This window comes from Rhinatrema bivittatum, chromosome 16 (assembly GCF_901001135.1).
Source record: "Rhinatrema bivittatum chromosome 16, aRhiBiv1.1, whole genome shotgun sequence".
NCBI lineage: Eukaryota > Metazoa > Chordata > Amphibia > Gymnophiona > Rhinatrematidae > Rhinatrema > Rhinatrema bivittatum.
In genome coordinates this window covers 72,953,971-72,979,378 of record NC_042630.1, presented here as the reverse complement: position 1 = coordinate 72,979,378, position 25,408 = coordinate 72,953,971, and the positions used below count along the sequence as shown (strand labels likewise).

The following is a 25,408-nucleotide window of genomic DNA, read 5'->3' as shown; positions in this document are numbered from 1 at the left end:
CCTGTCTGCGCACAGGAGAGTCCTGGTTCATTGAACGATTGTTCCATTTACTGGACTGTGTGCTTCCTTAGGGGAAGTATATGCTATCATTATTGAGGTATTAATATCTAAGCCAGGTTCAGGGCAGTCTATTTTGAGATTGCCGTTTCCCTGCCTTGGTACTCTCTTAAGAGTTTCCAGACTGGTGAAAAAATCCTGTTTGACAGGGGTTTGCACTTGCGGCACCCTGGCTTCCCGTCTTAGTGAATTGTTTCTGGATTTCTTCCCTGTGGAATTCGCTCTGTTTCAGCTGTTCCAAGTAGCCTGAGGGTTCTCTCTCGGTGGGTAACTCCCTACTGGAATCGGCAGAGAGTTATTTGCGTGGGCTTGAGTTATACAACCTAGCGACTGTGCGTATCCCAGCAGTCCAACGGTCTGCCTTCTTTTGTTCTTTGCTCCTTCCACTTTTCAGTTGTAATTTCAGGGGAAGGGGAGAAAAAGCTAAGGCATTAGCGGTATATCTTAGTGTGTACTTGCAGGGAAAGATACACCACTTTTTCCCTATATTTTCACCAAGCTCTGGCCTTTAGCTTTTCTCACTTCACTAGGTTGCCCAAAGTGCCTTCCTGCTCACCTGAACTATCCTGTACACAGGATGGATAGCCCTGCCTTTGACAGGGTGCAGTGTGGGTGACCTTCAGGCCTATTGTACTCCCTGTTCGAGGGTTTGGACTAGCGATCCCATTCAGGGATTGCCTTTCATCCCCTGAAACTCTTGATGTTGTTCTGCTGGTCAGTTATATCTTTTGCTTTGGCATGTAGGGTCTTTCACAAACCTGCCATTGTTGCTGATTATTCTTCCAAGCATTGCTTGGGTTTTCTGCCCATTAAGCTTATTAGCCAAACATGGACACACTTCTGCAGAGACATTCTGTCCTTCGGCTGTCAGTGGACCGCAGTTTCTTTCTGTGGAGTTCTCGAGCCCCAGTTGGTTTTTCGTTTGTTTTGTAACCAAAGAAAACTGTTCGGTCTTTGTTAGAGTCCTCTTGTTTATATCGCTAGACTTTTTCCTGTATCCAGGAGGTTCCAGACCTACTGTTGTCAGGGTTTACTGATCCGAAAACTTGCTTGTAATTTTTCCGTGATGCGAAGTATGTTTCTTGCTGGCATTCACATCACTCCCCTTCCTTAGGAGCCTCTGCTGTGCATCGGGGTTTTATGTCTGTCTTTCCTATGGTTTTCTTTTTGTAGAACCCAACTTTCTTCCTACCTAGACCCCTTTTTGGTTTGGCTACCTCACAGGCAAAGGGGAGCGAGGTGGTGGTTTCAGCACTGTGGGGTTTCCCACTTTGTTGTCCTCGGACAGCCTATAGCTTGGGATTTGCACATGTGTAAAGACTACCATCCTGCTTGTCTTTTGAGAAAGCAGAGTTGCTTACCTGTACCAGGTGTTCTCAGAGGACAGCAAAATGTTAGTTCTCACAAAACCCACCTGCCTCACCTGACAGTTGGTTTCTCCATGTATTAGCATGTTATGGACTGAGGAACTCTGCCTAGAGGGTAAGGGTGATGGCTTTAGCTGCACATGCTCAATAGGGCATATTTGAAAGTTATAGATTCTTTGAGATCAAAGTTCCATGCCAGTCTCCATCCAATGATGTCACCCATGGGAGAGGACGAACATCCTGCTGTCCTCTAACACCTCTAACAGGTAAGCAGTTCTGCTTTACCTGAAAACAGGGTTCTCTTTAGCAAGATGAATTAGACATTTTTAATACTCATCCTCCTTCTGGAAAGTCAACTACTTCTCTAAAGCTTATTTATTTATTTTATTTATTTATAAGCTTTTATATACCGAAGTATTGGTGGAGGCCTTCACTCCGGTTTACATTTTTAACAACGCTATACATTGAATACAGCGGAACAACTTTAACAGAATTACAATTATAACTAATATATACAGAAGATTCAGGGGAGCTACATAAACATGAATTAGCTAAATATCTTGGGAATAATAATAACAGAAATTTACTGATACATTATCAAGTGATAATGTTAAGATGATCACGTAGTGTGTTGATTGGCGGGGTACTGGGTTGGAGGATATTCTAGAGGGAAGAAAAAGTGGTTGGGTATGGGGGTTAATGGATAGAGGGGGGGGATTGTGGTAGGGAGGGCGGGTGGAAGAGTAGGGATGCAGGGGATTGTCATTTTAGTTGGTTTAGCCTATCCCGTCTTTATATGCTTGCTTGAAAAGCCATGTTTTGAGCATTTTTTTGAACAGTTTGGTGGTGTTTTGAAGTCTGAGACTGGAAGGAAGAGTGTTTCAGAGGTGAGGACCAGCTATCGAAAAGGATTTTTTTCCAGTGGTAGTTAATTTGGCTGTAGTGACTGGTGGGATTTCTAGTCGTGCTTTATTGGCTGATCTCATGTTGCGTTGAGTGTGGTGAATTTGTAGAAGGGAATTAAGGCAATCGTGGTTGTTGTGGTGAATTGAGTTGTGTATTATTGATAGAGTTTTGTATTCGATTCTTTTTTCTATGGGGAGCCAGTGTAGATCTTTTAGCACGGGTGAGATATGGTCTGTTCTTTTGAGTCCAGTGAGAATTCGCGCGGTGGCGTTCTGTAGAATTTGTAGAGGGTGTAGGGTTGATTTTGGAAGACCTATCATGAGGGCGTTGCAGTAGTTGATGCTTGAGAAGATCAATGATTGAAGGATGGTTCTGAAGTCTAATTGGGTTAGTAGGGGTTTGAGGTGTTTGAGGATTGATAGTTTGTGGAAGCCTTCTTTAGTTTTCATGGTGATGTGCTTTTTGAGATTGAGTTGGGGGTCGACTCAGATTCCCAGGTCTTTGACGTGTTCTTTTAGTTTGATGGGGTTGTTGTCTATTACAATGGGGTGGTTCAGATGATCGCCGGAGTTGCTTTTTTCAATCAGCATACATTCGGTTTTGTCGGTGTTGATGCAAAGTTTTAGTTGGTTTAATAGGAGTTTGATTTTGTTGATGGTTGTGGTAGCGGTAGCGGTTATTAGTGCGTTCTCTATGGAGTTTGATACTGGAATGATTAGCTGAATGTTGTCGGCGTACAGGAAATAGGTGATGGAGAGGCTTGAGAAGTTGGCAGAGAGGTAATAGGTAGATGTTGAAGAGGATGGCCGATAGAGAGGATCCTTGTGGTACTCCGGTTTCAAGAGGGATGGCTTCAGAGGTGTGGTTGTTTAAGTTTACCTTGTAGGATCTATTGTGGAGGAAGGATGTGAACCATTTTAGAGTTTTTCCTGATAGGTCTATTTCAGATAGTCTGGAGATTAGGGTAATGTGTTTGACTGTGTCGAATGCAGCCGATAGATCGAGTAGAATGATGATGTAACGTTGTTCGTGGTCAAACCCTCTTAGAATAGTATTTGATAGGTTGATGAGAAGAGTTTCTGTGCTGTGATTTTTTTCTGAAGCAGTGTTGGGTTGGGTATAAGATGTTAGCATCTAGATGATCGTTCAGTTGTTTGAGCGCGGCCTTCTCTGTTAGCTTGTCGAGGAATGAAAGGTTTGAGATAGGTCGGTAGTTGCTTAGGTCGTAGGGGTCAAGGTTCTTTTTTTTTTTTAAATGGGTTTTATGGTGGTGATTTTTAGGTTGACTGGGAGCTCTCCTTCTTCCAGTGATTTGTTTATAATTGTAGTGATGGTTGGCGTGATGGTGTGGGAGATTTCTTTTAGTGCGTGTGTTGGTATTGTGTCAAGTTCGTGTCTGGCTGAGTTAAATGATTTGATGAGCTTCTCTGTTTCAGTGGTTGTTATCGGATCAAAGTGAGCCCAGGGTGTGATATTTGGGCGATTCAGGTTTGAGTTAGTGTTTGTGGTCTTGGTTATTTTTTCTGATAATTTGCTGACTTTGTTTTTGAAGAAGTTTGCGAGGTCTTGGCTTAGGTTTTTTTGCGGGAGTTTGATATTGTTGTTCACTGTGATTTAGGTTATTTACAATGTTGAGGGATTTTGGGCTATTTGAGGAATTTAGGATTTTTTTGCTGTAGTATTCCTTTTTTGCTTTGTTTATTAGGCTTTTATAGTAGGCGAGGTAGGTTCGATATCTTTCGAGTGTTAGTTGACATTTGTTTTTCCTCCAGTCTTTTTATTTTCGTCTAAGGGTGGATTTAGTCTCCTTTAGTTGATGGTTGAACCAGGGGTGGTTGTTTTGTCTTTGTGAATTGATTCGTTTGGTTCTTTCAGGGTTTATGATGTTGGCTGTTTCAGTTGTTGTTTGGTGCCAGGATTGTGTGGCATTGGTTATATTGGAGAGGTCAATGTTTGATTGTTGTTTTTCAAGTTCTTGTTGGAGTAGATCTGGAATGAAGAGTGGTCTGTATTTAAAGGAGTGAATGTTGTTGACTTCAGTCTTGTTGTCTGTGTTGGTGTGAGTCGTGCACTGTAGGAGAAAGTGGTCTGACCATGGGACTTGAGAATAGGAAATGGTTGGATTTGAGAAAAAGTTGTCACTTGTGAAGATCAGGTCGAGCTTTGTGTGTTGGGTTGTTGACGAGTTGAGTGAATTGGAGAGTGGTTAGTACGTTGAGCAGGGTTTGGCAAGCTTGGGAGGGAGGTGTGTTGTCAGTGTGGAGATTAAAGTCTCCTAGGATGATTGTAGGTTTTTTGTTGTTGATCTTTGATATGAGGAATTCAATGATATGTCTTTGTCAAGAAGTTTGGGGGGGCAGTATACTAGGCAAATATGTAGGTTGTCAGAGTCGAAGAGAGCTAGTTCGAATTGAAGGGGGAGGGAGATGGGGATTAGTTTCATGTTGAAGTGTTTTTTGATGATTAGTAGTAGTCCTCCTTGTCGGGATTTCCTTGGGACTGAGAATAGGTCATATTCATTGTTGGTTAATTGGTTCAGTAATACATGGTCAGTGGTTTTGAACTATGTTTCCGTCACTGCAATGAAGTCTGGGTTTTGGTCGTGGAGGATGTCTGATATAAGTATGAGTTTCTTCCTGAGGGCTTGTGCGTTTATGAGAAGAAATGTTAAGTAGAGCAAGCTTCTTAAGGTTTCTGATAGTGGAATGTTTATTAGGTGATGATGCTTTTGTTTTGGTGAATTTGATGATGGGAAGTACATCTTGAACTGCTGTGGGCGAATGGGAGGGGAGAGAAGTTGTGGTAGGGTATCAGGTATGGGGTGGCTGAGGGGTGAGGTGAGGGGGTTGGAAGGTGGTCCTTAGCCTGGAGTAGGGCTGCTGGATAGGTGGAGGTTTGGTTGGTTTGCACTTCTTGGTATTGTCGCGAATTAGATCAGTTGGTTAGAGCGGCAGAGTGCTCGGGGGGGGGGGGGGGGGGGGGGGGTTGGTTTTCGGGTTGTGTAGATCTCTGGGTCAGGCTGTGGTGGAGGGGGTTGGCGGAGTTTGTAGAATGGACAAAGGGAGCTTTTTGGAGGGTGGTGGGAATGAGATTTTCAGGGTCGTCTTCGAGGAAGAGGTGTAGGGTGCACGCTAAGGGGCACGACAAGGGGCAGGCCCCTTTGTCGCACGCCAGAGGCGCGCTTTAGAGCTTTTTCAAATGCCCCAATCAGGTCCCACGTCGCCGCCTGGGGAGCGTTGATGGGCGGGGTCTCGTCGCATCAGTGCTGGCGAAGGCCTGGATTTGGAGTTTGGGAGATGGGCCGCGGTCGAAGGAGGCTCACCTTGGAGGTGGGTCTAGAGTCGGGCCGATGCGACCAGTCCGGGTGTGGGCCGGAGGGTTGCCGTTCCATTCCCGGTCCTGAGGTGATGTTTGGGCCGGGTCGTGGCCGGGGGCTCTGTTGGCGGTGCACTCTCCGGTGTGTTCGGGGGAAGGGCGTTTGTCCGAAGGTCAGCACCGGTGGAGGGGGCCGTGGAGAAAGGGCTGAGAAGCGCGCGATTTGGGGGATTTAAATGCGCCGGAGGCGCGCTTTAGAGCTTTTTCAAATGCCCCAATCAGGTCCCACGTCGCCGCCTGGGGGAGCGTCAATGGGCGGGGTCTCGTCACGTCAGTGCTGGCGAAGGCCTGGATTCGGAGTTTGGGAGAGGGCCACGGTTGAAGGAGGCTCACCTTGGAGGTGGGTCTAGAGTCGGGCCGATGCGACCGGTCCGGGTGTGGGCCGGAGGGTTGCCGTTCCATTCCCGGTCCTGAGGTGATGTTTGGGCCGGGTCGTGGCCGGGGGCTCTGTTGGCGGTGCACTCTCGGGTGTGTTCGGGGGAAGGGCGTTTGTCCGGAGGTCAGCACTGGTGGAGGGGGCCGCGGAGAAAGGGAGAGCTCCTTCCAGAGCTTAAACCCTGCGGAGAAAGCTCCTTCCAGAGCTTAAGCTCTGGAAGGAGGCTGAGGCAGTGCAGAAAAGTCTTAACTGAGAGCTTGGGTCCATGTCTGCACTGTTGGTTGATGTTGTTCACACAACAGCTGATTCATCTTAGTGTCTACAGAGAACTCTTTCACAGGAAGCTAAACTTTATTTTCTCTGTGGAGTGCCAGATTAACAGTACTACTCCCATATGTTCCCTCTGACCACCCTGTCAAGTTATTTATTTTATTTATTTATTTGTGTTTTTCTATACCGGCATTCACGGCAGTTCGTATCATGTCGGTTTACATAAAACAAGGGGTGAGCAATACATTATAACGTACATAGCTAAACGTAAGAGTTATACATTACAAAAGTATAACAAGTGCGTAGAAGGAAAAAGTTACAATAAAACAGGGGTTATTCTAACTGGGATTAGAGTTAGAGGAGAGATAAAAAGTTTAACAAGAAGGTAAAACATGTAGTGATTGGTTGGTATTGTCTGTTTCAGTTTAATAGAAGATGCTCAGTGTTGCTGCATTTGATGGAAGTTAATCATATATTTATTTGATGGAAGTTAATCATATATTTATTCTGCATGCCATTTAGCTTTGATATAGATGGGGGACTTCACTGAGGGGCTATTTGGTGTTAGTCCCCACTGCTTGTTTGCCAAAGCTTTCTAGACTGTTTTAGCCAATAGCCTTACACTGTAGCGGTATACATATTTTGGTCGTTTCAGAGAGCTTCATGCTCTGATTAAATAGTTAATTAATTTGAAAGATGACCACTGATCTATTTTATTAAAAGACAGTTTATTTTCTTTGTCACACATTATGTGATTTCTTTTCTATGTATTTATGTGATTTAAATGCTAATAAAAAGAATAAAACAGTTCACCCTGGCCTTAACTGTTTCCATAATGCAGAATTGAACACATAGCATGTATAGGTTGTGCCAATATCTATGGCCTGAGAGCATAACTAGAAAGTATGCCCTCAATGCCATAACTAGTAATTCCGAGAGATATTTGTAGCTCCAGAGCCCCACTTCTGACATAACTAAAAGGCCTCCGTATTTCTCTGTAGGTTGACATCCTAAAAGCTAGTGATTTGGCATAACAGTATTTCATTTTGACATGGTATTTGTAGAGCCAGCTATCACTGTGCCTACTGTTTTGTTTGTTTTCCAAGTCAATAAAATTATTGACACACTAAAGTGATTTGGCATTACTGTTGTGAGCAGGACCAGGTCTTCATGTACTTTTAACACTAGCATATTACCCACTTGTCCTCTGGGGCTTGTGTCTAATGTTTCTTCTGGAGGTACCAAGACTTGATGAGCATCTGTTTCTGAAGCTTCCCGAGCAGCCCTACTTGATTTTGTGTGGCCTTTCAATGCAGAGAAAGTAATTGTCAGAGTGTGGAATAGGGGTTGGGTTGGGTTTTTTTTGCCTAGTTGGGCACAAAGGTTTGTGTTGGAGGTCATAATTGTGTTCATTCAGGCCACACCAGGAATTGGTAACTTAGACGTATGTGTGATGACCGTTGACTCTCTACTTTTTTTGTGCTCAGTCAGGTCCGTGAGTGCCTGAAGCTGGATCAGGATGATAAGGATTGCTTCTCTCATTATAAGCAAGTAAAAAAACTCTCCAAACAACTGGAGTCGGCAGAGGAATACATCAAGGAGCAGAGGTGAGAGAACCTGACCACTTGAATACAAAACAATACATTGTATGTGAATTATGCTATATCTAACATAGTAACATACTAATAATGGCAGAATAAAGACTAGATAGTCCATCTATCCAGTCTGCCCAGCAGTTTCCTTATGGTAGTAACTGCCACTCCATGTAGGTTACCCCCATAAAGAAATGTTACACCATTCCTTTCTTTATGCTCCAGTGGGAGCAATGAGAGGAAAGGATCACCTTGCTGGTGGCTGAAAGGAATCAGTAAGGTTTTGCTTGGGACATTGTCTTTTTTAAAAGTATTGGGGCAAAGTTAACTATTTGGTAATATTATTTAGTGTGTTTGTGTGTTTGTGCTTTTAATAGTCAGTAAGGCAGCAAATAAACAGAAGTTAGACTGTTTGTATTTTTAAATAGTCAGTAAGGCAGCTAGTAAGCACAAGTTAGAGTGTTTGTATTCTAAAAAAAAAGCCAGAAGCTAGAAATAAGCTAGGAGAAGTGTATACCTAAGTAAAAAGGTTGAAAAGTTCAGTTCAGTCTATCATCTTGCAAAAGTGTTGAGGTAGTGTGATTTGGTTTGATTAGGTACCAACATTTGTTAATCAAGAGAGCAGTGAGTCACTCTGGCTGACTAACTGAAGTTGGACTGTTTGTATTAACCAGGGTGGAACCAGACTGCTGGCACTAACTTTTAAAAAGGAGATAGAGGAGCTTTTAAACTAGAACAAAGGGGAAAAGCCGACAGTCGCTCAGCAGCGCATGGTTCGGAGAGATGTATCTTCAAAGGATACTAATGATTTATTTAGTCAGTTTTATATACCGACATTCAAATTCATTTCATGTCTGTTTACAATGACAAAATTCAGCGTAACAAAACAGAAATGCAATCAAACCTAATGATACATCAACATCAATATTATACTAAAACACAATACCCTATCTTTAACCAATAGTTCTAGAAAAAAATGTATCAACCTGTATTTCCCAACTTAGCACATCATTTATTTTTAGTTATTTTCTACATGTATTCACGTAATTTGACGAGTTACTGTTGTCTATATATATATTATTCTATTTTATTATTTATTCTATTACATGTTAGTTATTTACTACATAAATTCACGCTATTATCTATTTTATTACATGTTAGTTATTTACTATATATATTCACGTTATTTGATGAGTCACTGTTGTCTATTTAATATTTATATTCTTATGTTCAGACTCCGTTTATTGTAACGCCTTACCGCGACAGTTTGTTTTATGGAAACCGACCTGATTTGATATTTGTATCGAGAATGTCGGTATATAAAAATGCTAAATAAATAAATAAAATACTAAAATTGTTACTTATTCATAAAACTAAACTTAAGTGAATCCTGATATAATACAATAACAAAATATTATTAAAAACTAAAACAACCTAAATTAGGATAAAGGAACTAAAAACAACCTAAAGATAAAATAATGTTCATATACTAAAATAAGTAGATAATTGCATAGTCTAAGCAGGGAATCCAAGAAGATATCAGTTAGCTTGGTTGAACGCCTGTTCAAATAGCCAGATTTTTATCAGTTTCCTAAAGCTATTAATATTTGCCTCTGTGCGGATATCGACAGGGAGTGAATTCCACATCTTAGGCCCAGCCAGGGATGGTGATCTTTCCCTCACTGAACCAAGATGGGCTAATTTTGGGGATGGTATTGTCAGTAAGGCTTGCCCAAGTGATCTCAAATTACGGGATGGGACATGAATACGTAGTGATGCATTCAACCATTCAGTGTTACCGTATACAGCTTTATGAATTAAAGTAAGACATTTGTATTTAATTCGGAACTGCACTGGCAACCAGTACAAATTCATTAAAACAGGAGAAACGTGATCAAATTTCTTAGTATTGGACAGAAGCCGCGCTGCGGCATTTTGCAATAACTGCAAAGGTCGAATGGTTGATATTGGCACACCTAGTAATAAGGCGTTACAATAGTCTAGTTTTGGTAGAATCAAGGCCTGCAATACAATCCGAAAATCATTTGCATGTAAAAGCGGCGTCATTTTTTAAAAAATTTGTAATTTATAAAAGCCATCTCTCATGATAGCTTTTATTGACGCTTTCATACTTAGCTTTGTGTCAAGAACAAGGCCCAAGTCTATTGCTTCTTGTCTAATGTTTTACAATGGGGCACAAGCTAAGATGTCTGACTCTATTTTTTCAGTAATTTTACTAGTGATCAGCACTATTTCAGTTTTGGTATTAAGTCCTAATGACGTGTGTGAGAAGCTGTTTAAGAAAAGAAGTCCAAGTACCTGTAACTAAAAACTCAGCTGAGCTAAAAAATTCTTACTTAACCCTATCAATTAAAAAGCAGAATGAAAATACAAACAAAAAACAAACTTTGAAATGTTTGTATGCTAATGCCAGAAGTCTAAGAAGTAAAATGGGAGAATTAGAATGTATAGCAGTGAATGATGACATAGACTTAATTGGCATCTCAGAGACATGGTGGAGGAGAACAACCAATGGGACAGCGCTATAAACCGGGGTACAAATTATATTGCAATGACAGAGAGGAGCACCCGGGAGGAGGTGTGGCGCTTTATGTCCGGGATGGCATAGAGTCCAACAGGATAAACATCCTGCATGAGACTAAATGCACAATTAAATCTTTATGGGTAGAAATCCCTTGTGTGTTGGGGAAGACTATAGTGATAGGAGTATACTACCGTCCACCTGGTCAAGAGTGTGAGACTGAGAAATTAGGGAAGCTAACCAAATTGGTAGTGCGGTAATGGGAGACTTCAATTACCCCAATATTGACTGGGTAAATGTATCATCGGTACATGCTAGAGATATAACGTTCCTGGATGGAATAAATTACATTTTTATGGAGCAATTGGTCCAGGAACCGACAACAGAGGGAGCAATTTTAGATCTAATTCTCAGTGGAGGATAGGATTTGGTGAGAGAGGTAACGGTGGTGGGGTCGCTTGGCAATAGTGATCATAATATGATCAAATTTGAATTAATGACTGGAAGGGGGACAGTAAGCAAATCCACAGCTCTCATGCTAAACTTTCAAAAGGGAAATTTTGATAAAATGAGAAAAATTGTAAGAAAAAAACTGAAAGGAGCAGCTACAAAGGTAAAATGTGTGCAAGAGGTGTTGTCATTGTTAAAAAAAAAATACCATCCTAGAACAGTCCAGATGTATTCCACACATTAAAAAAGGTGGAAAGAAGGCAAAACGATTACCAGCATGGTTAAAAGGGGAGGTGAAAGAAGCTATTTTAGCCAAAAGATCTTCATTCAAAAATTGGAAGAAGGATCCAACAGAAGAAAATAGGATAATGCATAAGCGTTGGCAAATTAAATGTAAGACATTGATAAGACAGGCTAAGAGGCCGTAGAGGCAAAAACTCACAAAAACTTTTAAAAATATATCCGAAGCAGAAATCCTGTGAGGGAATCAGTTGGACCGATAGATGATCGAGGGGTTAAAGGGGCACTTAGAGAAGATAAGGCCATCGCGGAATGATGAAATGATTTCTTTGCTTCGGTGTTTACTAAAGAGTATGTTGGGGAGATACCCGTTCCGGAGAAGGTTTTCATGGCTAATGATTCAGATGGACTGAACCAAATCACAGTGAACCTAGATGTGCTAGGCCTCAATGATAAACTGAAGATTAGTAAATCACCTGGACCGGATGGTATACACCCCAGGGTTCTAAAGGAACTAAAAATGAAATTTCAGACCTATTAGTAAAAATTTGTAACCTATCATTAAAATCATCCATTGTACCTGAAGACTGGAGGATAGCTAATATAACCTATATTTAAAAAGGGCTCCAGGGGAGATCCGGGAAACTACAGACCGGTTAGCCTGACTTCAGTGCCTGGAAAAATAGTGGAAAGTATTCTAAACATCAAAATCACAGAACATATAGAAAGACATGGTTTAATGGAACAAAGTCAGCATGACTTTACCCAAGGCAAGTCTTGCCTCACAAATCTGCTTCACTTTTTTGAAGGAGGTAATAAACATGTGGATAAAGGTGAACTGGTAGATGTAGTGTACTTGGATTTTCAGAAGGCATTTGACAAAGTTCCTCATGAGAGGCTTCTAGAAAAAGTAAAAAGTCATGGGATAGGTGGCGATGTCCTTTCGTGGATTACAAACTGGCTAAAAGACAGGAAACAGAGTAGGATTAAATGGACAATTTTCTCAGTGGAAGGGAGTGGGCAGTGGAGTGCCTCAGGGATCTGTACTGGGACCCTTACTTTTCAAAATATTTATAAATGATCTGGAAAGAAATACGACGAGTGAGGTAATCAAATTTGCAGATGATACAAAATTGTTCAGAGTAGTTAAATCACAAGCAGATTGTGATAAATTGCAGGAAGACCTTGTGAGGCTGGAAAATTGGGCATATAAATGGCAGATGAAACTTAATGTGGACAAGTGCAAGGTGATGCATATAGGGAAAAATAACCCATGCTGTAGTTACACAATATTAGGTTCCATATTAGGTGCTACTACCTAAGAAAGAGATCTAGGCGTCATAGTGGATAACACATTGAAATAGTCTGTTCAGTGTGCGACAGTCAAAAAAGCAAACAGAATGTTGGGAATTATTAGAAAGGGAATGGTGAATAAAACAGAAAATGTCATAATGCCTCTGTATCGCTCCATGGTGAGACCGCACCTTGAATATTGTGTACAATTCTGGTCTCCGCATCTCAAAAAAGATATAATTGCGATGGAGAAGGTACAGAGAAGGGCTACCAAAATGATAAAGGGAATGGAACAGCTCCCCTATGAGGAAAGACTAAAGAGGTTAGGACTTTTCAGCTTGGAGAGGTCTAGAACGGGTAGATGTGAATCGGTTTTTTACTCTTTCGGATAATAGACTAGGGGGCACTCCATGAAGTTAGCATGTGGCACATTTAAAACTAATCGGAGAAAGTTCTTTTTCACTCAACGCACAATTAAACTCTGGAATTTGTTGCCAGAGGATGTGGTTAGTGCAGTTAGTATAGCTGTGTTTAAAAAAGGACTGGATAAGTTCTTGGACGAGAAGTCCATTACCTGCTATTAATTAAGTTGACTTATATAATAACCACTGCTATTAGCAACGATAACATGGACTAGACTTAGTTTTTGGGTACTTGCCAGGTTCTTATGGCCTGGATTGGCCACTGTTGGAAACAGGATGCTGGGCTTGATGGACCCTTGGTCTGACCCAGTATGGCATATTCTTATGTTCATGGAATGCCCCCTAGTCTTTCTATTTTTCGAAAGTGTAAATAAGCGAGTCACATCTACTCATTCAAGACCTCTTATGTTGTGTACATAATGACACCCAGGTTACGAACTTGATTTCTCAACGACTCTGTGTTTATTAAGAATGGGATCAGATAAGCAGGATATGCTATGGTTATTTTACATATTATCTGCCCCTTTGTCTCCTGGTAGCATAGCTGAAGTTCTACAATTGCAAGCATTAATCAGAGCACTCCAACATTGGTAAGGTAAGGATGTTAATATCTACACTGATTCCACATATGCTTAGGGAGTAGTCCACGACTTTGGGAGTTTATGGGGAAAGAGTGGATTCCTCACGTCTGCAGGTACCCCTATTCATCATGGCTGCACTCTTGGATGCTGTCTTGCTTCCTGCTTCTGTTGCTGTTATTAAATGTGCTGCTGATATGAACACACAAAACACAGTGTGAAGAGGAAAGGCTTATGCTGATGCCATTGCAAAGCAAGCTGCCCTTGATGCAAACCCCTTTCTCATGATTGCAGCCACTACCTCTCTTACAGCAGAAGATGTTATTGACCTGCAAGAAGCTGCCTCAAATGATGAAAAATGAATTATACTCAAATGGTGTTTGGTGCCCCTCAATCCCTATTACCTTATGTCTCCCATGTATTATGCCATGGCTCATGTGAGGAAAAATGGGATGATTTCATCTTTCTGTAAGATATGGTATGGCTGGGAGGATGAAATATAGTCCAAGCAGCCCACAGCACCACTTGTAGGCCAGAGGAGCACTTGATACCTGATACATAGATTGAAATTTCTTTCAGCCAGGAAGAAGGTTGGAGCTTTCACTAAAGTGAATTTCAACATTGTGAGGGCATTTCAGGCAGTCATACTTATGAGGTCATGATGTTTCTCCTGGATTGTACAAATACCATTCAGTAGAGTCGAGGATGCAAGACAGTTCAGTAGTCAGTCCATTCTGGAGAAGTGCTGAAACAGCGAGGAAGGCCTTAGCTGTAAGAGATGAAGTAATTGTGATCAGAAGATGAGTCCATAAGGCTCTTGTAGTTATCAGATGGACATGTCTTCCAGGAACAGGCATTGCTGTGATGATGTGAATCAGAATGAAGAAGGGTGGAACTCTGGAAAAGCGGTGTTTATTAGGGTGCAAGCACTTGTCTGTTGCGGGGCTCCAATGGACCCTCTTCCAATAGAATTCAGGTAAACTGATGGGGAGTTCAGCAGATGAGTCTTTAAGGCTTAACCGTCATTGGACCTTGAGGGGTCCAGTGTGATTCAGGCCTACCTCATCTGTGTTCGGTTTTCGCTGTTGCAGATTAAAAAGAAGATTGCGGGTTTGTTTGTTTCAAGGTTGCAAGCAAGAAAAGTCAATGGTGCACTCACAGGCCTCATCTATAACCGCAATAATTGGAGCAAATGTCTTTTTACTAGTGTGGATCTAATAGTCAAATCCTTGTAGTTGTAAAGCTGAATAAAAGAGCATGGGTTGTTGTAGTGCAGGAACAATTTGAACAGTTCAGTATTCTGGACATCTGGGGTCAATGCAGTCATCTGATTCTTAGCCTAGCAATGAGGTGCACTTTGAGCAGGTGATCCGTGGATCCAGGCTTTGTCTCCAACCTTTGAGGCTGTAGGCGGAGTAATACTTTATTTGGTATTGGCAGTAAAGCACAAATCTGTTTAAAAGTACTTTCTAATATAAAATCATTAAGTATGTTGAAAGCAAGTCATGTTCAATCGAGTTTGTTTAGAGCTAGGGGGGTGTCTGTTGGCATAGGAGTCCAGTAATCACTTCAAAAGGGTTCATATAAATGTTTCTAGCTGCTGTATCTTTATCAACTTACCTCTAAACACTATTCGCCCACTCCAGATCCTACAGAACGCAGCTGCAAGAATCCTCACTGGATCCAAAAAGCACAAGCACATCACTCCAACACTTATTTCACTACATTAACTACCAATAAGATTCAGGATTGAATACAAAGTACTATCCATCCTTCATAAAATTATATATGAAAAACAAGAAAATTGGCTAAGCTCCTCTATAAAACTACATACCCCAAACAGAAACCTAAGATCAGCAAATAAGGGACTTCTAAAAACACCACCTACGCGTTCCAATCAACTCACCTCAACCCAAAAGAGAGCAATATCTCTAGGTAGCCCAAAACTGTGGAACTCCCTTCCATCTGAACTTAGAACCCAAGAAAACCTAAAAACATTCAAAAAAATCTAAAAACATGGTTGTTCAACAAAGCATACCAGCTCACCCAATGAACAACACAACATCTTCACCCTCCACTCCAACCTGAAGACTAAATGAATAAATGAACATATCTCAACTATAGATTATAACCAAGAATTGAAATGTAAACCAGAACAGTAACTAACTAGCATATGATTCCCCTATGTTTAATAACTGTTGAACCTTTTTTTGAAGCCTGTTAATCCCCTTAACCTTGTAACCTTCATATTTTTGTAAACCATTATGATGGCTTTATGATGATGAATCCGAATGACAGTATATAAAACTCAATAAATAAATAATGTCTGGCAGAACTGTTGGCAGTGTGTTTAAATTAGTTCAGGTTTAATAATTTAGTTCATCTCTCCATTTTAGTGAAGTTTATATCTTATATTTTCTAGCGTGTAGCCAGATGGACTCAGGACCAATGAGTATTGTGCTCTTCTGCTAGCAGATGGGAGATGGAGTCAGATTTCAAAGCTGACATCACTCTGCATATACCTGTGCAGGAAGCTTAGCTCTTCAGTATTTCTCAGTCTCCCAGCAGATGCGGACCACATACTAGAATAGTGTAACAATTAGAACAAAGAAGAGAGAAAATTTACCTTAAGACGATCGAGCCCCGCTTCTCCTGCTGTGAAACCTAAGGATCCCTCCCCCAGTCGAGATTTCCTGAGGTGATTTTCAATATCCCTCAGAGGTGAGCCTTGGTCCGGTAGCCGGTTCCTAGTGTGGACCTAGTCCCCAGGGTGGCTGAAAGGCAGCGGGTGCAAAATCGAGCACAGTGGTGAAGATAATTCCCTCTGCCCCCGCAGCTGGAGACTGCCGGGTACGCGACCGGAAAGCGCCAAGACCAGGTAAGGTAGAAACCTTTAAATTTAAGCCTCCGGTCTCCAGGGCTCGAATAGCCATACCAAATGTTTCTCCCAGCAAGGTTTAAAGGGACACTGATCAGGTTGAACAGCCCTGGTTGGGCTAGGCCCCAATCCGGTGCAAGGGTCCACATACGTGGAGACCCTCGGGGGGGGGGGGGGCGCCGCCGCCGCCATCATCTTGCAAGAGGCGGCGCCATATTCCCTCCTCGACCCGTGGTATGCGCGGGGCAGTACGGGCGGCCAATGCACCTAACTTGCGTGCATCCAACGTAGCCATTCGCATAGCTGTGCTCACAGCGGCGCGCACAACCGAGCGCACCCGGCGCGCACAACTAAGTGCACCTGTGCGCATAGCTACATGCACATCAATGTTTGAGGACTTCCATGTGCACAAACAATGGCACCACCGCCCAAGAAGGCCAAGGGGATACTCACTTTGCACAGCCTGCCACATAAGAGCCGCGCAACCTAAATTGGATTCTTTCCTGTGCCAGTAGTGCGAAGAAGCCCAAGGGAAACCAAAGCCTGGCCCCCTTCTATTGGGAGAGGGGTCCGGAATTCCTGACAATTGTACCCTGGACCTATGTATCTCCGACTCAGCCCCCCTCAGGAGGGCACCTCTGGGGCCTCTACTCTCACCCCCCACCCCCCCCCCCCTGGGATCAACATGGACCCAGGGACCTTCTCCTGGGTGGGAATTTTTTTAAAGGACTGCAAACCTTCGTTCAGGCGCAACCAGCCCCTTTTGCCCACCAGGCTCAGCCCCTGCCAGAAGCACAAGATCCTCCCGGCACACCTTGGACCCCTCGAGACATGCCGCGCCTAACCAAGAACTTCCCTAATAGGGATCCAGACACCTTAGATGATGAGTGACTCACTGGAAGGAGGAGAAATCCCTCTAGGGATGGAACCATACTGAACCATACTTCGATTCTTCCACAAGGACGAATTACCAGCCCTTGTTTCCCACTCTGAAGACAATGGGTATTCCGGGTATTGATCCTATGGCGGAACCAAAGAGGAACCCCATCTTGGTGTCTTTGTAAGGCCTCATGCTACTTTTCTATGATGGAAGCCATCCAGGAACTGATTGACCTGGAATGGAATGCCCCGGAAGCCAGCTTCAAAGGGGGGTGAGCCTTGGAAGCCCTATACTCTCTGGAACCCGCGGCCAAGGAATGCCTATGCTTCCCGAAAGTGGACGCTATGGTCCGTGCAGTCTCAAAGCAAACAACAATTCCCGTTGAGGGAGGAACGGCACTGAAGTACACGCAGGACAGACAATTGGAGTCCATTCTTAAGCAGGCCTTCGCAACAGCAATGACACTGCAGATTGCTTCCTGCTGCGCACCGGTTGCACGTTCCTGCTAGCTCCTCTCGAGAGACACAAATACGTCCGGAGAAACGATGGAACCTGTGGCGTCTTTCCTCATTGACGCAACCTCAGATCTAGTGCACACCTCAGCCAGGGGCATTGTCTCGGTAGTGGCAGCCAGAAGCAACTATGGCTATGGAATTGGTCTGCGGACTCGCCATCCAAAGCAAACCTCATGAGAATGCCCTTTAAAGGATCTCTTGTGTTCAGAAGCGAATTGGAGAAGTTAGCCAACAAATGGGGCGAATCTCCAGTGCCCCAACTACCGGAAGACAGTAATAAGACCTCAGCGTTCCACCCCCAGAAGAACCAAGGGCAGAGGATCGCAGTGCTTTGGACCCTACAAGAACACAGTTGCAAGCACCTCATTCCTCTGGAGGGCCCCAATCCCTTCGGAACAGACACACCAAGAGGGGAGCAGGTCTGGGGCAGGCTCCAGCCGAACCCCACAATGAGAAGAGGAAGACCCATCCACAGGCAGAAGATATAGGGGGTCAACTTACCCTCTTTTACCAAAGATGGGTTGAGATAACATTGGATAAATTGGTCCTAAACATCATTCAAGAAGGATACTCTCTGGAATTCCGCAACATCCCTCCAGATAAGTCTGAGATCACCCTGCCACTCCCACTCCAAGAGACTGGCAGTAGAAACCACACTAGCAAGACTACTCAGTCTGAAGGCAATAATCCCAGTGCCCACGCCCCAACAAAATACTGGCCACTATTCCATCTATTTTATCGTCCCCAAGAAGGAAGGATCATTCTGGCCCATCTTGGACCTCAAGAATGTCAACCGTTATCTGAGGGTACCACACTTCCGCATGCACTCCATTATAGGGGTAGAACAACCGGGAGAGTTCCTAACCTCCCTGGACCTTTCCGAAGCCTGTCTTCATATATATATATTTATAGAGGCCATTCAAGAACTGATTGATTTTGAATGGGATGCCCCAGAGGCAAATTTTAAGGGGAAGGGTTGGACCTTGGAAGGCCTATACCCCCTGGATCCAGTGACAAGAGAGCATCTGCATTTTCCAGAAGTGGATGCGCTTGTCTGTGCCATCTGTAAATGGCAACTATCCTTGTGGAAGGAGGAGCAGCCTTGATGGATGTGCATGATAGGAGAATTGAGGCCATCCTTAAGTATTTGAAGCAGTGACGATGACCTTACAAATAGCTTCTTGTTGTTCCCTGCTGGCTTGCTCTTGTTTACTTCTCTCTCAGGAGTTTGATGAATTTGGAGTCAGCAGCCAAATTTTTGGCAGATGCGGGCTGCGATTTGGTCCACACCACAGGCAAAAAGGGGTGGCTTCAGTAACAGCAGCCAGACGCCAGTTGTGGCTGAGGAATTGGTCGGCCGATGCAACCTCCAAACTTATCTTACGACATTACCTTTTAAAGGCTTGTTCTTGTTTGGGAGCAAGTTGGAGAAGCTGGCCAGTAAGTGGGCTGAATAAGAACATAAGAAAATGCCATACTGGGTCAGACCAAGGGTCCATCAAGCCCAGCATCCTGTTTCCAACAGTGGCCAATCCAGGTCATAAGAACTTGGCAAGTACCCAAAAACTAAGTCTATTCCATGTAACCATTGCTAATGGCAGTGGCTATTCTCTAAGTGAACTTAATAGCAGGTAATGGACTTCTCCTCCAAGAACTTATCCAATCCTTTTTTAAACACAGCTATACTAACTGCACGAACCACATTCTCTGGCAACAAATTCCAGAGTTTAATTGTGCGTTGAGTAAAAAAGAATTTTCTCCGATTAGTTTTAAATGTGCCCCATGCTAACTTCATGGAGTGTCCCCTAGTCTTTCTACTATCCGAAAGAGTAAATAACCGATTCACATCTACCTGTTCTAGACCTCTCATGATTTTAAACACCTCTATCATATCCCCCCTCAGTCGTCTCTTCTCCAAGCTGAAAAGTCCTAACCTCTTTAGTATTTCCTCATAGGGGAGTTGTTCCATTCCCCTTATCATTTTGGTAGCCCTTCTCTGTACCTTCTCCATCGCAATTATATCTTTTTTGAGATGCGGCGACCAGAATTGTACACAGTATTCAAGGTGCGGTCTCACCATGGAGCGATACAGAGGCATTATGACATTTTCCGTTTTATTCATCATTCCTTTTCTAATAATTCCCAATATTCTGTTTGCTTTTTTGACTGCCGCAGCACACTGAACCGACTATTTCAATGTGTTATCCACTATGACACCTAGATCTCTTTCTTGGGTTGTAGCACCTAATGTGGAACCCAACATTGTGTAATTATAGCATGGGTTATTTTTCCCTATATGCATCACCTTGCACTTATCCATATTAAATTTCATCTGCCATTTGGATGCCCAATTTTCCAGTCTCACAAGGTCTTCCTGCAATTTATCACAATCTGCTTGTGATTTAACTACTCTGAACAATTTTGTGTCATCTGCAAATTTGATTATTTCACTCGTCTTATTTCTTTCCAGATCATTTATAAATATATTGAACAGTAAGGGTCCCAATACAGATCCCTGAGGCACTCCACTGTCCACTCCCTTCCATTGAGAAAATTGCCCATTCAATCCTACTCTGTTTCCTGTCTTTTAGCCAGTTTGCAATCCACGAAAGGACATCGCCACCTATCCCATGACTTTTTACTTTTCCTAGAAGCCTCTCATGAGGAACTTTGTCAAACGCCTTCTGAAAATCCAAGTATACTATATCTACCGGTTCACCTTTATCCACATGTTTATTAACTCCTTCAAAAAAGTGAAGCAGATTTGTGAGGCAAGACTTGCCCTGGGTAAAGCCATGCTGACTTTGTTCCATTAAACAATGTCTTTCTATATGCTCTGTGATTTTGATGTTTAGAACACTTTCCACTATTTTTCCTGGCACTGAAGTCAGGCTAACCTGTCTGTAGTTTCCCGGATCGCCCCTGGAGCCCTTTTTAAATATTGGGGTTACATTTGCTATCCTCCAGTCTTCAGGTACAATGGATGATTTTAATGATAAGTTACAAATTTTTACTAATAGGTCTGAAATTTCATTTTTTAGTTCCTTCAGAACTCTGGGGTGTATACCATCTGGTCCAGGTGATTTACTACTCTTCAGTTTGTCAATCAGGCCTACCACATCTTCTAGGTTCACCGTGATTTGATTCAGTCCATCTGAATCATTACCCATGAAAACCTTCTCCATTACGGGTACCTCCCCAACATCCTCTTCAGTAAACACCGAAGCAAAGAAATCATTTAATCTTTCCGCGATGGCCTTATCTTCTCTAGTGCCCCTTTAACCCCTCGATCACCTAACGGTCCAACTGACTCCCTCACAGGCTTTCTCAGTTCCTCGGTTGCCAGAGGATAAGAAGCAATTACAGCGCGCGCCTTTGGTATGAAGGTCCTCTGAGAGGTTCCAAATGTTTTCACACCTAGAGAGGGATGACCTTTCAAAGGACTCGGCTTTTTGGCATGTCTGTCCTTTCATCCTAGACAGCCCAGGTGGGGCAGGGGCTCGGGTAGTGCAACCTCTCGACCCTCCCAATGAATGTTTGCTGACCTACCCCCGGGAACGGGAGATAAGTTTATCAGAGATGGGTAGAAATCACATTGGATCAGTGGGTTTTGGAAGTGATACAAGAAGTATATGCGCTGGAATTTCTCATTGTTCCTCGGGATGTGTTCATGGTGTCTTCCTGTCACTCCTCGCAGAAGAGGCAGGCAGTGGAGTCACTGTCAAGGCTTCTCAGTCTGAGGGCTGTGATTCCAGTACCCACATCTCAAGAAAATATGGGTCCGTATTCTATTTATTTCATTGTACCAAAGAAGGGGGGCTCGGTTCATCCCTTTCAGATCCAGGATAGGATGAAAGATCATTTGTGGGTGACTCATTTTCGCATTGCGCACAGTAATAATGGCTGTGCAGTCAGGGGAATTCCTGACTTCCTTGGATCTGTCCAAAGCTTACCTCCATATTCCTATCTGAGTGGAGCACCAACTTTTTCTGTATTTTGCAGTGTTGTGGTGCGATTATCAGTTTCAGGCACTGCCTTTTGGTCTAGCCACCACTCCCAGAACTTTCTCCAAGATTATGGTGGTGGTAGCGGCAGAACTGAGAGAATATGGCATACTAGTACACCCGTATTTAGACAACTGGCTGATTCAGGCCAAGTCTGGTGACCCACAAGGTGATCTCCCTGTTACAGGAGCTTGTTTGAGTGGTGAACCTAGCCAAGAGCAGTCTTCAGCCAGCTCAGTTGTTGGAGTATCTTTGTGTGCAATTCAACACGATGCAGGGCAAAGGCGTTTTCTTTCTGCCATAAGCTCGAATTCAAAAATTGGCTCAGATACGTCTCTTGGAGAGCCCTATACTCCTGACAGAGTAGTCCTATCTACAGGTACTCTGGTTGATGGCGGCAAATCTGGAAGTGGTGCCGAGGGCGCATATGCATCCACTTCAATGCTCCCCGCTGTCTCATTGGAATCCGCAGTCTCAGGACTATTTGATTCAGCTTTACCTACCAATGGAAGTCTGCTCTCATCTCCAGTGGTGGCTGCAAGTGGAACATCTGAGAGAGAGTTTCCCTGACATTGCCGGATTGGTTAGTACTCACTACAAAACAAGCCTCCAGGGTTGGAGAGCTCACTGTCAGGAACTAATGGTACAAGGGTGCTGGAATACAGAGGAGTCTCTCTGGAACATCAATTGGCTGGAAGCTTGAGTGGTCTGGCTGGCGTGCTTGCAATTCAGCAGCAGACTTCAGGGGCGAGTGATATGAATAATGTTAAACAATGCAATGACTGTGGCTGACTTCCATCGGCACGGAGGAACCAAGAATCAGCAGGTATCGCAGGAGATAGACCATCTTATGGAATGGGCGGAAATGCATCTTAAGATGATTTCGGCATCGTACATTGCAGGAAGAGACAATGTAAAAGCAAGATTTCTCAGCAGTGAGAGTCTGGATCCAGGATAATAGGTATTATTGGTTGAGGCATTCCAATCTGGGGCCTTCTGTTTATAGACTGTTATGGTTTAGCAGTGTTTGGATTCTTGGGTGCTACAGTGATGGCCACTCCCACGGGGAGAAGCCCCGTGAGGAACTGCAGTACCAGGCTAGACTCAGAATGCACAAACACAGAGATAAGTTTTATTATACAGCTTGTAGTTGTCACCAGAGGTGGCAGTAGTGAGTAGATTCTTGCAGCAGCAGTCTTGGGTCCTCGGCTGAAGAGACCAGTCCCACAATGGTAGTGCACTCCGGATCCTGAGGTGAGTGGACATCGTGAGAGAGGAGAGGAGGCTCGAGCCATTCTCAGCAGAGGCCTATGTCTTTCACCCTCTACCATGTTCTTGTGGAACAGAGTCTCACTCTGTCTCTGAGAAGATTTTCTCTGATCTGGGGCCCTGATCCTCTGCATTGGTGTGTCTCCTTGGAGGCCAGGGCTGGGGAGCAGCTGAGGCAGTCATTGGACCATCTTCAGCTGGGACCCCTCTGGGGATAGCAGTGGCGACCTCCCTTATCAGAGGCTGGTGGCCTGTGGTGCTCACTTCAGTGCCTCGGCGGTATGTAATTGTGCATCTACTCTCCTTCGGGGAGTTGCTCAGTTTGTCAGGATCGAGAGGCACAGTTTTTCTCTCCCCCTTGAAAGGGGAGATTCCTCTGGATGTCCCACTTTGCACCCCTTCGAGTAGTGTCCTTTGTTTCTGTTCCCAGACGAAGGATGTCACTACTCTGATGGGCGCCAGCACAAGAATAGTCTAGCGTAGCACTCTCCCTTGTACGCTTGAGGCGCGGCAGGTGTATCCTCAAGGGAGCCTTCCAGTGTTGCCTCCGGTGATCCTCCAGGTTTCCCCTGGTTCGGGAGTTACCTTGGTCTTTACTGGACTCTGTGTCAGTCTTCCTCAAGGATCGCTATCGTCAGTCATCCTTGCCTGGGGGATCCTCCTCTGTGAGGAGTGTTTTAGCCATCAGCTAGGTGATCGTGCCTTTCCCGTTTTGTCATGTCTGTGTCTGAGGGAATTGAGGGCCCAGTCCCGAAAGAGGCATTGCTCTCTGCTAGCAGTAGTATGTAAACTGTTCTTTCCCCTTATTTTAGGATCGCCTTGTCTGCCGACAGAGCAGTCCTGGGTCATGCTGGGCCATGAGCTCCCTTAGGGAGGGTAATGATACCGCAGCCAGGTGTCTTGGTAATCCTATTCCGAGATCGTCCTGGACCTGCCCTGATGCTCTTTGGACTTCCAGGCAGGTAATAACCTCAGGTTCTGCTGGAGTTTGTGCATGCGACTCCCTGGCTTTCCATCTCCTAGTGGGTCCTTCGGGGTTACTCTCTGGGGGCAGTTTCTGCTGTTTCAAGAAGACTGAGGGCTCCGTCTCAGTGGGATATTCCCTGTTGTTTTCAGAAGTGAGTTATTTGCTTGGGGTTGATACCCAACAGGGTGAATTGTGCTTGCCCTTGTGGTTCGCCAGTCTGCCTCCTTGTGTTCTTCGCTCCTCCCGACTTCCGATTGGTTTGGGGTGAGTGGAGAGGAATCTAAGGCACATATGATATCTCTCTGTATACCTGCAGGGATAGCTGCTGCCTTAGTTTCTCTCATTCTTTGGGTTGCCCAAAGGGAGCTGCCTGCTCCCCTGCTATCCTGTGACAGGATAGCTGAATCAATTCTGGCAGGTATTGAGTGAACTTCAGGCCTGTTTTATCTCCCTTCCAAGAACTTTGGGCTTCAGGTCTGTTTCTGGGATTGTTCTCATTCCCTGAAACTCTTGACACTGTCATGCGTGGTCAACTAAGTGTGATGCTTCGGCATGTAGTATCTGTCCTGGGCCCTGCCATGGGGTACTGCTTGTTCTTCCAAGCGTGGTGTGGGCTTGTTTTGCACATTCAGCCTACCAGCCATACGTGGGCACACTTCTCCAGATCTTTGGCTTTCAGTTGTAGACAGTCTCTTTCTGGAGGGCTCTTGGACCCCAGTCTGTTTTTCGGTTGTTTTTTCATACCAATGGAAACTGTATGATTTTCATCCTAGAGTCTCTCTTATTTACATCTCTGGGTCCTTCCTGTATCCAGGAGGATCTAGATCCACTGTTTTTGTCAGAAACTCTGCTTGTACTGTTTCTGTGATGCACAGTTGCTTCTGCTTGCATTTGCATCACTCCCCTGCCTTAGGCATCCCTGCTACGTGTGAGGTTTGTGCCTCAGCCTTTTTATTGGCTTCCTTGGTAGAACCCAACTCTTCTCCAACTTGCATCCTGGTGGGTCAGCTGCCTCACAGGCAAAGGAGGGAAGTAGTACTCAGCACTGTGCAGTTTACTGCCTTGTCCTGCTCGGACAGCCTGGAGCTATGTATTCACCCATGTGTGAGGACTACCATCCTACTTGTCCTAGGAGAAAGCAGAGTTGCTTACCTGTAACAGGTTTTCTCCTAGGACAGCAGGATGTTAGTCCTCATGAAACCCTCCCACCTCTTCTGGGAGTTGGCTTCTCCATGAATTAGCTATATCATGGACTGAGGGTCTCTGCCTAGGGGGCAGAGTAATCACTTCAGCTGCACATACTCAGTAGGGCATTCTGAAAGCTCTAGAATCTTTGAGATCAAAGTTCCATGCTTGGCTCCATCCAGTGATGTCACCCATGTGTGAAGACTAACATCCTGCTGTCCTAGGAGAATGCTTGTTACAGG

At 44.1% G+C, this 25,408-nt stretch overlaps 1 protein-coding gene across 3 annotated transcripts in view; it reads left to right on the top strand.

Moving 5' to 3' along the window:
• LOC115077830 (dnaJ homolog subfamily C member 3-like) overlaps window positions 1-25,408 on the top strand; it is a 228,538-nt gene that overhangs the window by 189,297 nt on the left and 13,833 nt on the right. For all 3 annotated transcript variants that reach the window (XM_029580122.1, XM_029580121.1, XM_029580120.1), the window contains one exon: window positions 7,839-7,958. In XM_029580122.1, coding sequence (XP_029435982.1) covers window positions 7,839-7,958 — 120 coding nt within the window. The remainder of the gene's footprint in view (window positions 1-7,838; window positions 7,959-25,408) is intronic.